The 18,792-nt window shown below is 55.2% G+C and overlaps 1 protein-coding gene across 1 annotated transcript in view; it reads left to right on the top strand.

The window, feature by feature from the left end:
- Positions 1-18,792, top strand: part of LOC132814159 (glutamate receptor ionotropic, kainate 5-like) — a gene marked incomplete at its 5' end in the record, with an annotated part of 213,189 nt that overhangs the window by 14,644 nt on the left and 179,753 nt on the right. The window contains one exon of the mRNA XM_060823401.1: positions 147-312. Within this exon, the coding sequence (XP_060679384.1) occupies positions 147-312 (166 nt within the window). The remainder of the gene's footprint in view (positions 1-146; positions 313-18,792) is intronic.

The raw sequence follows: 18,792 nt of genomic DNA, 5'->3' as shown, positions 1-18,792 counted from the left end.
TTGAGGGCAGACTCAGGAGAAGAGAGGGGGGGGGAACGCTTTCACCCCGTTGCGGAGGTGGGCATGTCGTGTTGGGTTGTGGGGGAATGTCTTCTCTCTCTGTCCAGCATTCACTGACCGGGGCCTGAACTGTCTGCCTGATCTAGGTGGGCCTTTACTCTGATCATCATCTCCTCATACACAGCGAACCTTGCTGCCTTCCTGACAGTGCAGAGGATGGAGGTCCCCATCGAGTCTGCGGATGATCTCGCCGATCAAACCAACATCGAGTATGGCACCATCCACGGAGGATCCACCATGACCTTTTTCCAGGTACTGGGAACCCAGAATCCTTTGGTATCATCTGAATCGGAGGTGGAGGGGGACTCTGAAGGTTTGATCACTGGGACCCCTTCCCTCAATGTGGCTGGCCTAGCAATGAGTGAGCTAAAACGAGGGCGTTATGGCCCAGACCAGACCCCCTTCAAAATATTCTAGCCTTGACCCTAACCTTTTCTTATTTTTAAGGTAAATGTGTTCCAGACGCAACCCAGGACTGATCAAGCTACTCGATATTAAGCAGAACGCAATTTATTCAAACACTAGACTTAAAGTGCCAGCAAAAAGAAAGATGTGCTTGGAATGACTTGAGTCTGTTCAAACCTTTACCGAATAATAGATGCAGTCACTATTACTAATTACCTGTTCCAATATAGTAACGTCCCTGAGCAAAAAAGGCAAATTCAGAAAAACAGACCTGTGTGGCAAGGGAGCCAGCAGCAGACAGAAACCCCCAGCTTCCGTCTATAACCGACAGAGGGTAACAATACTGCTAATTTGTCAAAACTCCTGTCCTGTTGGGATTCCATCAGCAACTTCTTAAAGCTCAACCTGATAGCTTAAAACAAAACCCATTAGAAATCCTGGTTCTTAGATTTAGCCACACCCAGCCAGGCTGCTCCTATTGTTCCAACTGGAAATAAAAAAAAAACCCCAAGGCCTGTTAACGTTCTCGCTAGATTGGTGCCTCTGCCTCAAAACATCTCTTCGGGGGGGAAATAAAGCAACACGACAAAATAACATCTTAAAGTGATGAGTCTGTGTGATTGGCAGGGGGTTCGATGCTCTGGGCTACAGAGACTGTGGGGCACTTTTTAAACCCCTCCCCATGGGCCCATGAGCTGGTCAGCATTTATTGCCCCCCCCCCCCCCGGTTGCCATGGAGATAGGTGGCGGCGACTGTACCCGTTGCTATAGCGATTGCGACAACCGAATGGCTTCTTCAGCCATTTCAGGGAGGCCCTGAGAGTCTACCCCCACCGCTGCGGGGTTCAGAGTCACATGTACACACAGGAAGACACACATGCTTCCCCCACCCTCCCGAAGCACGTCCGTGAACCAGGAATCTTTCCTCAGTTTCGATAACTTCATCAGCAAATTCCTGATTTGGATTTTTTATTCCCAAAATTAAAATCCTGCCGTGACAGGGCAGAAGGTCAGGTCCCCAGGGCATTGCCCGAGTGAGTTTATTCATCCATTCATGTCGGTGGGAAGTGGGTGCCGCAGGCTGGGCCCAGCAGTAATTGCCCCGTCCCTAGTTGCCCCCCATTCGGGGAGGGTGGGGGGTGGGGGAGAGCTGCCATCTTGACCCTCTGCAGCCCACCTGCTGTGGGCTGACCCACAACGTCCCCGAGGAGAGCAGGACACTAGGAATATGGAACACTGGGATTTCGGGGCACTGCATGTACGGGGTACTGGGAGTACAGGACACTGGGAGTATGGGACACTGGGAGTATGGGACACTGGGAGTACGGGGCACTGGGAGTACAGGACACTGGGAGTACGGGGCACTGGGAGTACAGGACACCAGGAACATGGAACACTGGGAGTATGGGACACTGGGAACATGGAACACTGGGAGGACGGGGCACTGGGAGTACGGGACACTGGGAGCATGGGACACTGGGAGGACGGGGCACTGGGAGGACGGGGCACTGGGAGTACAGGACACCAGGAACATGGAACACTGGGAGGACGGGGCACTGGGAGTATGGGACACTGGGAGCATGGGACACTGGGAGCATGGGACACTGGGAGCATGGGACACTGGGAGGACGGGGCACTGGGAGTACAGGACACCAGGAACATGGAACACTGGGAGGACGGGGCACTGGGAGTACGGGACACTGGGAGCATGGGACACTGGGAGGACGGGGCACTGGGAGTATTGGACACTGGGAGTATGGAGCAGTGGGAGTATGGGCCACTGGGAATATGGCACATCGGGAGAACAGGACACTGGGAGTATGGGACACCGGGTGTACGGGACACTGGGAATATGGGGCACCGGGAGTACAGGACACAGGGAATATGGGACACTGGGAGTACTGGGCACTGTAAGTATGGGGCACTGGGCGTACGGGACACTGGGATTATGGGATAATGGGAGTATGGAGCACTGGGAATATGGTACACTGGGAGTATAGGACATAGGGAGTATGGGACACTGGGAATATAGCACACCAGGAGTACAGGACGTTGGAAGTATGGGGCACTGGGAATATTGGACACTGGGAGTATGGGACACTGGGAGTATGGGGTGCTGGGAGTATGGGGTGCTGGGAGTATGGGACACTGGGAATATGGCACACTGGGAGTGCGGGACACTGGGAGTACGGGACACTGGGAGTCTGGGCCACCAGGAGTATGGGATCCTGGGAATATGGGGTACTGGGAGTACGAGACGCTGGGAGTATGGGACACCGGGAGTATGGGACACTGGGAGTACGGGACACTGGGAGTACGGGACACTGGGATTATGGGATAATGGGAGTATGGGGCCCTGGGAATATGGCACACCGGGAGTACAGGACTTTGGAATTATGGGGCACTGGGAATATTGGACACTGGGCATATAGAGCCCTGGGAGTATGGGGCATTGGGAATATGGTACACCGGGAGTACAGGACACAGGGAGTACGGGACACTGGGAGTACGGGACACTGGGAATATGGCACACCCTGAGTACAGGACCCTGGAAGTATGGGGCACTGGGAGTCTGCGACACCAGGATTATGGGACCCCAGGAGTATGGGGTACTGGGAGTATGGGACACTGGGTGTCTGGGACAATGGGTGTACAGGACACTGGGAGTATGGGACACCGGGAGTATGGGACACTGGGAGTATGGGATACTAGGGGTCTGGGATACCGGGAGTATGGGGCACTGTGAGTATGTGATATTGGGAGTATGGGACACTAGGTGTATTGGACACTGGGAGACTGGGACACAGGGAGTATGGGACACTGGGAGTAAGGGGGACTGGGAGTATGGGACACTGAGAGTATGGGACACTGGGAGTATGGGACACCGGGAGTATGGGACACCAGGAGTATGGGACACTGGGAATATGTGACACGAGGTGTATGGGACACAAGATACCGGGAGTATGGGAGACTGGGAATATGGGGCACTGGGAGTATGGGATATTGGGAGTATGGGACACTATGTGTATGGGACACTGAGAGTATGCGACTCCGGGAATATGGGACACTGGGAATATGGGACACTGGGAAATTGGGAAACCGGGAGTATGGGGCACTGTGAGTAAGGGGCCTTGGAAGTATGGGGCACTGGGAATGTGGGGCACTGGGAGTATGGGATACCGGGAGTATGGGACACGAGGTGTATGGGACACTGGGAGTATGGGGCACCGTGCGTATGGGATATTGTGAGTTTGGGGCACTATGTGTATGGGACACTGAGAGAATGGGACACTGGGAGAATGGACACAGGAAGTATGGGAAACTGGGAAATTGGGAAACCGGGAGTATGGGTCAGTGGGAGTAAGGGGCCTTGGAGGTATGGGACACTGGGAATTTGGGGCACTGGGAGTATGGGACACCAGGAGTATGGGACACCGGGAATATGGGACACTGGGAGTATGGGGCACTGGGAGTCTGGGACACTGGGAGTATGGGACAATGAGTGTATGGGGCACTGGGAGTCTAGGACACTGGGAATATGGACACCAGGAGAATGGGGGAATGGGTGTATGGGGACTTGGGAGTACGGGGCACTGGGAGTATGGCACATCGGGAGAACAGATCACTGGGAGTACGTGGCACTGGGAGTATGGCATACTGGGCGTATAGGCCCCTGGGAGTATGGCACACTGGGAATTTGGGGCACTGAGAGTTTGGGACACCAGGAGTATGGGACACTGGGAATATGGGACACTGGGAGCATGGGGCACTGGGAGTATGGGACACGGGGAGTACGGGACACGGGGAGACTGGGGCACAGGGAGTATGGGATATTGGGAGTATGGGACACTATGTGTATGGGACACTGAGAGTATGTGACTCCGGGAATATGGGACACTGGGAATATGGGACACTGGGATATTGGGAAACCGGGAGTATGGGGCACTGTGAGTAAGGGGCCTTGGAAGTATGGGACACTGGGAATGTGGGGCACCGGGAGTATGAGACACCGGGAGTATGGGAGACTGGGAGTATGGGAGACGAGGTGTTTGGGACACTGGGAGTCTGGGAGATGGAGAGTATGGGCCACTGGGAGTAAGGAGCCCTGGGAGTATGGGACATTGGGAGTATGAGACATAGGGAGTATGGGACACTGGGAGACTGGGACACTGGGAGTATCGGGCACTGGGAGTAAGGGGCTTTGGAAGTATGGGACACTGAGAATTTGGGGCACTGGGAGTATGGGACACCGGGAGTATGGTACACTGGGAGTATGGGACACTGGGAGTAAGGGATATTGGGATAATGGGACACTGGGAGTATGGTATAATGGGAGTATGGGACACTGGGAGTATGGGGCACTGGGAGTACGGGACACTGGGAGTACGGGACACTGGGATTATGGGATAATGGGAGTATGGGGCCCTGGGAATATGGCACACCGGGAGTACAGGACTTTGGAATTATGGGGCACTGGGAATATTGGACACTGGGCGTATAGAGCCCTGGGAGTATGGGGCATTGGGAATATGGTACACCGGGAGTACAGGACACAGGGAGTACGGGACACTGGGAGTACGGGACACTGGGAATATGGCACACCCTGAGTACAGGACCCTGGAAGTATGGGGCACTGGGAGTCTGCGACACCAGGATTATGGGACCCCAGGAGTATGGGGTACTGGGAGTATGGGACACTGGGTGTCTGGGACAATGGGTGTACAGGACACTGGGAGTATGGGACATCGGGAGTATGGGACACTGGGAGTATGGGATACTAGGGGTCTGGGATACCGGGAGTATGGGGCACTGTGAGTATGTGATATTGGGAGTATGGGACACTAGGTGTATTGGACACTGGGAGACTGGGACACAGGGAGTATGGGACACTGGGAGTAAGGGGGACTGGGAGTATGGGACACTGAGAGTATGGGACACCGGGAGTATGGGACACGGAATATGGGACAATGAGTGTTTGGGACACTGGGAGTATGGGACACCAGGAGTATGGGACACTGGGAATATGTGACACGAGGTGTATGGGACACAAGATACCGGGAGTATGGGAGACTGGGAATATGGGGCACTGGGAGTATGGGATATTGGGAGTATGGGACACTATGTGTATGGGACACTGAGAGTATGCGACTCCGGGAATATGGGACACTGGGAATATGGGACACTGGGAAATTGGGAAACCGGGAGTATGGGGCACTGTGAGTAAGGGGCCTTGGAAGTATGGGACACTGGGAATGTGGGGCACTGGGAGTATGGGATACCGGGAGTATGGGACACGAGGTGTATGGGACACTGGGAGTATGGGGCACCGTGCGTATGGGATATTGTGAGTTTGGGGCACTATGTGTATGGGACACTGAGAGAATGGGACACTGGGAGAATGGACACAGGGAGTATGGGAAACTGGGAAATTGGGAAACCGGGAGTATGGGTCAGTGGGAGTAAGGGGCCTTGGAGGTATGGGACACTGGGAATTTGGGGCACTGGGAGTATGGGACACCAGGAGTATGGGACACCGGGAATATGGAACACTGGGAGTATGGGGCACTGGGAGTCTGGGACACTGGGAGTATGGGACAATGAGTGTATGGGGCACTGGGAGTCTAGGACACTGGGAATATGGACACCAGGAGAATGGGGGAATGGGTGTATGGGGACTTGGGAGTACGGGGCACTGGGAGTATGGCACATCGGGAGAACAGATCACTGGGAGTACGTGGCACTGGGAGTATGGCATACTGGGCATATAGGCCCCTGGGAGTATGGCACACTGGGAATTTGGGGCACTGGGAGTTTGGGACACCAGGAGTATGGGACACTGGGAATATGGGACACTGGGAGCATGGGGCACTGGGAGTGTGGGGCACCGGGAGTATGGGACACGGGGAGTACGGGACACGGGGAGACTGGGGCACAGGGAGTATGGGATATTGGGAGTATGGGACACTATGTGTATGGGACACTGAGAGTATGTGACTCCGGGAATATGGGACACTGGGAATATGGGACACTGGGATATTGGGAAACCGGGAGTATGGGGCACTGTGAGTAAGGGGCCTTGGAAGTATGGGACACTGGGAATGTGGGGCACCGGGAGTATGAGACACCGGGAGTATGGGAGACTGGGAGTATGGGAGACGAGGTGTTTGGGACACTGGGAGTCTGGGAGATGGAGAGTATGGGCCACTGGGAGTAAGGAGCCCTGGGAGTATGGGACATTGGGAGTATGAGACATAGGGAGTATGGGACACTGGGAGACTGGGACACTGGGAGTATCGGGCACTGGGAGTAAGGGGCTTTGGAAGTATGGGACACTGAGAATTTGGGGCACTGGGAGTATGGGACACCAGGAGTATGGGAGACTGGGAGTATGGGACACTGGGAGTAAGGGATATTGGGATAATGGGACACTGGGAGTATGGTATAATGGGAGTATGGGACACTGGGAGTATGGGACACTGGGAGTATGGGGCACTGGGAGTACGGGACACTGGGAGTACGGGACACTGGGAATATGGCACACCCTGAGCACAGGACCCTGGAAGTATGGGGTACTGGGAGTCTGGGACACCAGGAGTATGGGGCCCCGGGAGTATGGGGTACTGGGAGTACGGGACACTGGGAGTATTGGGCACTGGGAGTATGGGACACTGGGAGTATGGAGCACTGGGAGTATGGGACACTGGGAGTATGGGACACTGGGAGTATGGGACACTGGGAGTATGGGACAATGGGTGTATGGGACACTGTGAGTATGGGATACCGGGAGTATGGGACACTGGAAATATGGGACACAGCGTGGATGGGACACAGGGGGACTTGGATACCGGGAGTATGGGACACTGGGAATATGGGACACTGGGTAATTGGGAAACCGGGAGTGTGGGGCACTGTGAGTAAGGGGCCTTGGAAGTATGGGACACTGGGAATTTGGGACACTGGGAGTATGGGACACCAGAAGTATGGGAATTTGGGACACTGGGAGTATGGGACACCAGGAGTATGGGATACCGGGAATATAGGAGACTGGGAGTATGGGAGACAGGGAGTATGGGACACTGGGAGTACGGGTCCCTGGGAGTTTGGGACACTGGGAGTATGGCACATCTGGAGAACAGGACACTGGGAGTATGGGACACCGGGTGTACAGGACACTGGGAATATGGGGCACCGGGAGTACAGGACACAGGGAATATGGGACACTGGGAGTACTGGGCACTGTAAGTATGGGGCACTGGGAGTACGGGACACTGGGATTATGGGATAATGGGAGTATGGAGCACTGGGAATATGGTACACTGGGAGTATAGGACATAGGGAGTATGGGACACTGGGAATATAGCACACCAGGAGTACAGGACGTTGGAAGTATGGGGCACTGGGAATATTGGACACTGGGAGTATGGGACACTGGGAGTATGGGACACTGGGAGTACAGGACACTGAAAGTATGGGGCACTGGGAGTATGGGACACTGGGATTGCGGGACACTGGGAGTACGGGACACTGGGAGTCTGGGACACTGGGAGTACGGGATCCTGGGAATATGGGGTACTGGGAGTACGAGACGCTGGGAGTATGGGACACCGGGAGTATGGGACACTGGGAGTACGGGACACTGGGAGTACGGGACACTGAGATTATGGGATAATGGGAGTATGGGGCCCTGGGAATATGGCACACCGGGAGTACAGGACTTTGGAATTATGGGGCACTGGGAATATTGGACACTGGGCGTATAGAGCCCTGGGAGTATGGGGCATTGGGAATATGGTACACCGGGAGTACAGGACACTGGGAGTACGGGACACTGGGAGTACGGGACACTGGGAGTACGGGACACCCTGAGTACAGTACCCTGGAAGTATGGGGCACTGGGAGTCTGCGACACCAGGATTATGGGACCCCAGGAGTATGGGACACTGGGAGTATGGGACACTGGGAGTATGGGACACTGGGAATATGGGACACCAGGATTATGGGACACCAGGATTATGGGACCCCAGGAGTATGGGGTACTGGGAGTATGGGACACTGGGTGTCTGGGACAATGGGTGTACAGGACACTGGGAGTATGGGACACCGGGAGTATGGGACACTGGGAGTATGGGATACTAGGGGTCTGGGATACCGGGAGTATGGGGCACTGTGAGTATGTGATATTGGGAGTATGGGACACTAGGTGTATTGGACACTGGGAGACTGGGACACAGGGAGTATGGGACACTGGGAGTAAGGGGGACTGGGAGTATGGGACACTGAGAGTATGGGACACCGGGAGTATGGGACACTGGGAATATGGGACAATGAGTGTTTGGGACACTGGGAGTATGGGACACCGGGAGTATGGGACACCAGGAGTATGGGACACTGGGAATATGTGACACGAGGTGTATGGGACACAAGATACCGGGAGTATGGGAGACTGGGAATATGGGGCACTGGGAGTATGGGATATTGGGAGTATGGGACACTATGTGTATGGGACACTGAGAGTATGCGACTCCGGGAATATGGGACACTGGGAATATGGGACACTGGGAAATTGGGAAACCGGGAGTATGGGGCACTGTGAGTAAGGGGCCTTGGAAGTATGGGGCACTGGGAATGTGGGGCACTGGGAGTATGGGATACCGGGAGTATGGGACACGAGGTGTATGGGACACTGGGAGTATGGGGCACCGTGCGTATGGGATATTGTGAGTTTGGGGCACTATGTGTATGGGACACTGAGAGAATGGGACACTGGGAGAATGGACACAGGGAGTATGGGAAACTGGGAAATTGGGAAACCGGGAGTATGGGTCAGTGGGAGTAAGGGGCCTTGGAGGTATGGGACACTGGGAATTTGGGGCACTGGGAGTATGGGACACCAGGAGTATGGGACACCGGGAATATGGAACACTGGGAGTATGGGGCACTGGGAGTCTGGGACACTGGGAGTATGGGACAATGAGTGTATGGGGCACTGGGAGTCTAGGACACTGGGAATATGGACACCAGGAGAATGGGGGAATGGGTGTATGGGGACTTGGGAGTACGGGGCACTGGGAGTATGGCACATCGGGAGAACAGATCACTGGGAGTACGTGGCACTGGGAGTATGGCATACTGGGCGTATAGGCCCCTGGGAGTATGGCACACTGGGAATTTGGGGCACTGAGAGTTTGGGACACCAGGAGTATGGGACACTGGGAATATGGGACACTGGGAGCATGGGGCACTGGGAGTGTGGGGCACCGGGAGTATGGGACACGGGGAGTACGGGACACGGGGAGACTGGGGCACAGGGAGTATGGGATATTGGGAGTATGGGACACTATGTGTATGGGACACTGAGAGTATGTGACTCCGGGAATATGGGACACTGGGAATATGGGACACTGGGATATTGGGAAACCGGGAGTATGGGGCACTGTGAGTAAGGGGCCTTGGAAGTATGGGACACTGGGAATGTGGGGCACCGGGAGTATGAGACACCGGGAGTATGGGATACCGGGAGTATGGGAGACTGAGAGTATGGGAGACGAGGTGTTTGGGACACTGGGAGTCTGGGAGATGGAGAGTATGGGCCACTGGGAGTAAGGAGCCCTGGGAGTATGGGACACTGGGAGTATGGGACACTGGGAGTCTGGGACACGGAGTATCGAGACACTGGGAGTATGGGACACTGGGAGTATGAGACATAGGGAGTATGGGACACTGGGAGACTGGGACACAGGGAGTATCGGGCCCTGGGAGTAAGGGGCTTTGGAAGTATGGGACACTGAGAATTTGGGGCACTGGGAGTATGGGACACCGGGAGTATGGGAGACTGGGAGTATGGGACACTGGGAGTAAGGGATATTGGGATAATGGGACACTGGGAGTATGGTATAATGGGAGTATGGGACACTGGGAGTATGGGACACTGGGAGTACGGGACACTGGGAGTACGGGACACTGGGAATATGGCACACCCTGAGCACAGGACCCTGGAAGTATGGGGCACTGGGAGTCTGGGACACCAGGAGTATGGGGCCCTGGGAGTATGGGGTACTGGTAGTACGGGGCACTGGGAGTATGGGACACTGGGAGTATGGAGCACTGGGAGTATGGGACACTGGGAGTATGGGACAATGGGTGTATGGGACACTGTGAGTATGGGATACCGGGAGTATGGGACACTGGAAATATGGGACACAGCGTGGATGGGACACAGGGGGACTTGGATACCGGGAGTATGGGACACTGGGAATATGGGACACTGGGTAATTGGGAAACCGGGAGTGTGGGGCACTGTGAGTAAGGGGCCTTGGAAGTATGGGACACTGGGAATTTGGGACACTGGGAGTATGGGACACCAGAAGTATGGGATACCGGGAATATGGGAGACTGGGAGTATGGGACACCAGGAGTATGGGATACCGGGAATATAGGAGACTGGGAGTATGGGAGACAGGGAGTATGGGACACTGGGAGTACGGGTCCCTGGGAGTTTGGGACACTGGGAGTATGGGACACCGGGAGTATGGGATACTGAGAGTATGGGACACTGGGAGTATGGGACACAGGGAATTTGGGACACAGGGAGTATGGGACAGTGGGAGAATGGGACACTGGGAGTCTGGGACATGGGGAGTATGGGAGACTGGGAGTATGGGACACGAGGTGTATGGGACATTGGGGGTCTGGGATACCGGGAGTATGGGAGACTAGGATTATGGGGCACCGTGCGTCTGGGACACTGAGAGTATGGGACACTGGGAGTACGGGGCCCTGGGAGTTTGGGACACTGGGAGTATGGGACTATGGGAATATGGGACACTGGGAAATTGGGAAACCGGGAGCTTGGGGCACTGTGAGTTGGGGCCTTGGAAGTATGGGACACTGGGAATTTGGGGCACTGGGAGTATGGGACACGAGGTGTATGGGACACTGGGTGTTTGGGGCACTGGTAGTGTGGGACACTGGGAGTATGGGATACTGGGGTCTGGGATACCGGGAGTATGGGAGACAGGGAGTATGGGGCACTGTGAGTATGGGATATTGGGAGTATGGGACACTAGAAGTATGGGACACTATGTGTATGGGACACTGGGAGACTGGAACACAGGGAGTATGGGACACCGGGAGTATGGGACACTGGGAGTATGGAGCACTGGGAATATGGGACACTGGGAGTATGGGACACTGAGAGTATGGGACACTGGGAAATTGGGAAACAGGGAGTATTGGGCACTGGGAGTAAGGGGCCTTAGAAGTATGGGACACTAGGAATTTGGGGCACTGGGAGTAAGGAATACCGGGAGTATGGGAGACTGGGAGTATGGGACACGAGGTGTATGGGACACTGGGGGTCTGGGATACCGGGAGTATGGGAGACTGGGATTATGGGGCACCGTGCGTATGGGATATTGTGAGTTTGGGGCACTATGTGTATGGGACACTGAGAGAATGGGACACTGGGAGTGTGGGCCACTAGGTGTATTGGGCACTGGGAGACTGGGACACAGGGAGTATGGGACACTGGGAGTTTGGGACACTGGGAAACCGGGAGTATGGGGCACTGTGAGTAAGGGGCCTTGGAAGTATGGGACACTGGGAATTTGGGGCACTGGGAGTATGGGACCCCAGGAGTATGGGAGACCGGGATTATGGGGCACCGTGCGTATGGGATATTGTGAGTTTGGGACACTGGGAGTGTGGGCCACCAGGTGTATTGGGCACTGGGAGACTGGGACACAGGGAGTATGGGACACTAGGAGTGTGGGACACTGGGAGTACGGGAGACTGTGAAATTGGGAAATCGGGAGGATGGGGCAGTGGGAGTAAGGGGCCTTGGAAGTATGGGACACTGGGAATTTGGGGCACTGGGAGTATGGGACTCCGGGAAATGGGACACTGTGGGAGTATGGGACAGGAGGTGTATGGGACATTGGGGTCTGGGATACCGGGAGTATGGGAAACTGGGATTATGGGGCACCGTGCGTATGGGATATTGTGAGTTTGGGGTACTATGTGTATGGGACACCGGGAGTATGGGACACCGGGAGTATGGGACACTGGGAGTATGGGACGCTGGGAGTATGGGACACTGGGAGTATGGGACACTGGGAGTAAGGGACCGGAGGTGTATGGGACACTGGGGGTCTGGGATACCAGGAGTATGGGAGACTGGGAGAATGGGATATTGGGATAATGGGACACTGGGACACTGGGAGCATGGGACACTGGGCGTACAGGTCACTGGGAATATGGGACACTAGCAGTATGGGACACTGGGAGTATGGGGCGTAGGGAGTATGGGACACTGGGAGTATGGGATTGTGGGAGTATGGGGCACTGTGAGTATGGGATAATGGGAGTATGGGACACTGGGAGTATGGGACACTAGAAGTATGGGACACTAGGTGTGTGGGACACTGGGACATTGGGACACAGGGAGTATGGGACACTCGGTGTATTGGACACTGGGAGACTGGGACACTGGGAATATCGGGCACTGGGAGTAAGGGGCCTTGGAAGTATGGGACACTGAGAATTTGGGGCACTGGGAGTATGGGACACCGGGAGTATGGGACACCGGGAATATGGGACACTGGGAGTATGGGACACGACATGTATGGGACGCTGGGTGTGTGGGGCACGAGGTGTATGGGACACTGGGTGTGTGGGGCACTGCTGGTGTGTGACACTGGGAGTATGGGATACTGGGGTCTGGGATACCGGGAGTATGGGAGACAGGGAATATGGGGCACTGTGAGTATGGGATATTGGGAGTATGGGACACTAGAAGTATGGAACACTAGGTGTATGGGACACTGGGAGACTGGGTACAGGGAGTATGGGATACTGGGAGCATGGGGCACTGGGAGTATGGGACACTGGGCGTATGGGACACTAGGAAATTGGGAAACAGGGAGTATCGGGCACTGGGAGTAAGGGGCCTTGGAAGTATGGGACACTGGGAATTTGGGGCACTGGGAGTTTGGAACCCCGGAAGTATGGGACACTGAGAATTTGGGGCACTGGGAGTATGGGACACCGGGAGTATGGGACACTGGGATTACGGGAGACTGTGAAATTGGGAAACCGGGAGTATGGGGCAGTGGGAGTAAGGGGACTTGGAAGTATGGGACACTGGGAATTTGGGGCACTGGGAGTATGGGACCCCGGGAGTATGGGACACTGAGATTATGGGACATTGGGTATTTGGGGCACTGGGAGTTTGGGACACTGGGATTATGGGACACTGGGAGTATGGGACACTGGGATTATGGGACACTGGGAGTATGGGATACTGGGAGTATGGGGCACTAGAAGTATGGGACACCAAGTGTATGGGATACTGGGAGACTGGAACACAGGGAGTATTGGGCACTGGGAGTAAGGGGCCTTGGAAGTATGGGACACTGAGAATTTGGAGCACTGGGAGCATGGGACACCGGGAGTATGGGACACCAGGAATATGGGACACGAGGTGTATGGGATACTGGGGGTCTGGGATACCGGGAGTATGGGAGACTGGGATTATGGGGCACCGTGCGTATGGGATATTGTGAGTTTGGGGTACTATGTGTATGGGACACCGGGAGTATGGGACACCGGGAGTATGGGACACTGGGAGTATGGGACGCTGGGAGTATGGGACACTGGGAGTATGGGACACTGGGAGTAAGGGACCGGAGGTGTATGGGACACTGGGGGTCTGGGATACCAGGAGTATGGGAGACTGGGAGAATGGGATATTGGGATAATGGGACACTGGGACACTGGGAGCATGGGACACTGGGCGTACAGGTCACTGGGAATATGGGACACTAGCAGTATGGGACACTGGGAGTATGGGGCGTAGGGAGTATGGGACACTGGGAGTATGGGATTGTGGGAGTATGGGGCACTGTGAGTATGGGATAATGGGAGTATGGGACACTGGGAGTATGGGACACTAGAAGTATGGGACACTAGGTGTGTGGGACACTGGGACATTGGGACACAGGGAGTATGGGCTACTGGGAGTATGGGAGACTGGGAAGTTGGGAAACCAGGAGTATGGGGCACTGGGAGTAAGGGGCCTTGGAAGTATGGGACACTGGGAATTTGGGGCACTGGGAGTATGGGACACCAGAAGTATGGGATACCGGGAGTATGGGAGACTGGGAGAATGGGACACTGGGAGTCTGGGACATGGGGAGTATGGAACACAGTGAGTATGGGACACTGGGAGCATGGGGCACTGGGAGTATGGAGCACTGGGAGAATGGGACACTGTGAGTATGGGACACTGAGAGTATGGGACACTGGGAAATTGGGAAACAGGGAGTATGGGACACTGGGAATTTGGGGCACTGGGAGTATGGGACACCAGAAGTATGGGATACCGGGAGTATGGGAGACTGGGAGTATGGGACACTGGGAGTATGGGGAACTGGGTGTATGGCACACAGGGAGTATGTGACACTAGGTTTATGGGACACTGGGAGACTTTGACACAAGGATTATGGGACACTGGGAGTATGGGACACTGGGAGTATGGGACACTGGGAGTACAGGACACTGAGAGTACGGGACACTGGGAGGATGGGACACTGGGAGTTTGGGACAATGAGAGTATGGGACACGAGGTGTATGGGACACAGGGTGTCTTGGATACCGGGAGTATGGGACTCCGGGAATATGGGACACTGGGAAATTGGGAAACCGGGAGTATGGGGCACTGTGAGTAAGGGGCCTTGGAAGTATGGGACACTGGGGATTTGGGGCACTGGGAGTATGGGACGCCGGGAGTATGGGATACCGGGAGTATGGGAGACTGGGAGTATGGGACACTGAGAGTATGGGACACTGGGAGTATGGGACACTGGGAGTGTGGGACACTGAGAGTATGGGACACCGGGAGGATGGGAGACTGGGAGTATGGGAGACTGGGAGTATGGGACACCAGGAGTATGGGACACTGGGAGTCTGGGAGATTGGGAGTATGGGCCACTGGAAGCAAGGAGCCCTGGGAGTATGGGACACTGGGAGTATGGGACACCGGGAAAATGGGACACTGGGAGTGTGGGACACGAGGTGTATGGGACACTGGGTGTTTGGGGCAGTGGTAGTGTGGGGCACTGGGAGTATGGGATACTGGGGTCTGGGATACCGGGAGTATGGGAGACAGGGAGTATGGGGCACTGTGAGTATGGGATATTGGGAGTATGGGACCCTGGGAGTATGGGACCCTGGGAGTATGGGACACTGGGAGAATGGGACACCGGGAGTATGGGACACCGGGAGTATGGAGCACTGGGAGTATGGGACACTGAGAGTATGGGACACCAGGAAAATGGGACACTGGGAGTGTGGGACACGAGGTGTATGGGACACTGGGTGTTTGGGGCAGTGGTAGTGTGGGGCACTGGGAGTATGGGATACTGGGGTCTGGGATACCGGGAGTATGGGAGACAGGGAGTATGGGGCACTGTGAGTATGGGATATTGGGAGTATGGGGCCCTGGGAGTATGGGACACTGGGAGAATGGGACACCGGGAGTATGGGACACCAGGAGTATGGAGCACTGGGAGTATGGAGCACTGGGAGTATGGGACACTGAGAGTATGGGACACTAGGAAATTGGGAAACAGGGAGTATTGGGCACTGGGAGTAAGGGGCCTTGGAAGTATGGGACACTGGGAATTTGGGGCACTGGGAGTATGGGACCCCGGGAGTATGGGATACCGGGTGTATGGGAGACTGGGAGAATGGGACACGAGGTGTATGGGACACTGGGGGTCTGGGATACCGGGAGTATGGGAGACTGGGAGTATGGGGCACCGTGCGTATGGGATATTGAGAGTTTGGGGCACCATGTGTATGGGACACTGAGAGTATGGGACACCGGGAATATGGGACACTAGGTGTATGGGACACTGGGAGACTGGAACACAGGGAGTATTGGGCACTTGGAGTAAGGGGCCTTGGAAGTATGGGACACTGAGAATTTGGGGCACTGGGAGTATGGGACATCAGGAGTATTAGACACCGGGAATATACGACATGAGGTGTATGGGATACTGTGGGTCTGGGATACCGGGAGTATGGGAGACTGGGATTATGGGGCACCGTGCGTATGGGATATTGTGAGTTTGGGGCACTATGTGTATGGGACACTGAGAGTATGGGACACTGGGAGTATGGGACACTGGGAGAATGGGACACTGGGAGTATGGGACACTGGGAATTTGGGACACAGGGAGTATGGGACACTGGGAGTATAGGAAACTGGGAGAATGGGACACTGGGAGTATGGGACACTGGGAATTTGGGACACAGGGAGTATGGGACACTGGGAATATGGGACACTGGGAGAATGGGACACTGGGAGTATGGGACACTATGTGTATGGGACACTGGGAGTATGGGGCACTAGGAGTATGGGACACTGGGAGTCTGGGAGTTGGGGAGTATGAGACACTGGGAGTAAGGAGCCCTGGGAGTATGGGGCACTGGGAGCATGGGACACTGGGAGTATGGGACGCTAGGTTTATGGGACACTGGGAGACTGGGACACAGGGAGTATCGGGACACTAGGAGTACAGGACACTGGGAGTACGGGACACTGGGTGTCAGGGGCAGTGGGATTACGGGACAATGGGAATAAGGGACACTGGGAGACTGGGACACAGGGAGTATGGGGCACTGGGAGTATGGGACACTGGGAGACTAGGACACATAGAGTATGGGGCACTGGGAGTATGGGAGACTGCGAAATTGGGAAACCGGGAGTTTGGGTCAGTGGGAGTAAGGGGCCTTGGAAGTATGGGACACTGGGAATTTGGGGCACTGAGTGTATGGGACACTGGGAGTATGAGACATAGGGAGTATGGGACACTGGGAGTATGGGACACTGGGATTATAGGACTCTGGGAGTATGGGACACTGGGAGTCTGGGACCGGAGGTGTATGGGACACTGGGGCTCTGGGATACCAGGAGTATGGGAGACTGGGAGTATGGGGCACTGTGAGTATGGGATATTGGGATAATGGGACACTGGGTGTATGGGATAATGGGAGTATGAGGCACAGGGAGTATGGGACACTGGGAGTATGGGACACTGGGAGTATGAGGCACAGCGAGTATGGGACACTGGGAGTATGGGACACTGGGATTATGGGACACTGGGATTATGGGACACTGGGAGTATGGGGCACTGGGAGTATGGGGCACTGGGAGTATGGGACACTGGGAGTATGGGATGGTGGGAGTATGGGGCACTGTGAGTATGGGATAATGGGAGTATGGGACACTGGGAGTATGGGACACTGGGAGTATGGGACACTGGGAATTTGGGGCACTGGGAGTATGGGACACGAGGTGTATGGGACACTGGGGGTCTGGGATACTGGGAGTATGGGATACTGGGAGTACGGGACACTGGGAGCACGGGACACTAGGAGTATGGGACACTGGGAGTATGGGATACTGGGAGTATGGGGCACTGGGAGTATGGGATAGTGGGAGTATGGGGCACTGTGAGTATGGGATAATGGGAGTATGGGACACTGGGAGTGTGGGACACTAGAGATATGGGACACTAGGTGTATGGGACACTGGGGCATTGGGACACAGGGAGTACGGGATACTGGGAGTATGGGACACTGGGAGTTTGGGGCACTGGGAGTATGGGACACGAGGTGTATGGGACACTGGGGGTCTGGGATACCGGGAGTATGGGAGACTGGGAGTATGGGACACTGTGTGCATGGGACACTGAGAGTATCGGACACTGGAAGTATGGGACACTGGGAATTTGGGGCACTGGGAGTATGGGACACAGGGAGTATGGGACACTAGGTTTATGGGACACTGGGAGACTGGGACACAAGGATTAATTGACACAGGGAGTATGGGAGACTGGGAGTATGGGACTCCGGGAGTATGGGAGAGTGGGAAATTGGGAAACCGGGAGTATGGGGCACTTAGAATAAGGGGCCTTGGAAGTATGGGACACTGGGAATTTGGGGCACTTAGAGTACAGGACACTGGGAGTACGGGACACTTCGTATCTGGAACACTGGGAGTAAGTGACACTGGGAGTATGGGACACTGGGAGTTTGGGACACCGGGAGTATGGGACACCGGGAGTATGGGAGACTGGGAGTATGGGACACCGGGAGTATTGGGCACTATGTGTATGTGACACTGGGAGACTGGGACACAGGGAGAATGGGGCACTGTGAGTATGGGAGACTGGGAGTATGGGGCACTGTGAGTATGGGATATTGGGATTATGGGACACTTGCAGTATGGGACACTGGGAATTTGGGACTCTGGGAGTATGG

The sequence above is a fragment of the Hemiscyllium ocellatum genome, unplaced genomic scaffold (genome assembly GCF_020745735.1).
Source record: "Hemiscyllium ocellatum isolate sHemOce1 unplaced genomic scaffold, sHemOce1.pat.X.cur. scaffold_701_pat_ctg1, whole genome shotgun sequence".
Classification (NCBI taxonomy): Eukaryota; Metazoa; Chordata; class Chondrichthyes; order Orectolobiformes; family Hemiscylliidae; genus Hemiscyllium; species Hemiscyllium ocellatum.
This window is presented reverse-complemented; position numbering and strand designations above follow the sequence as displayed.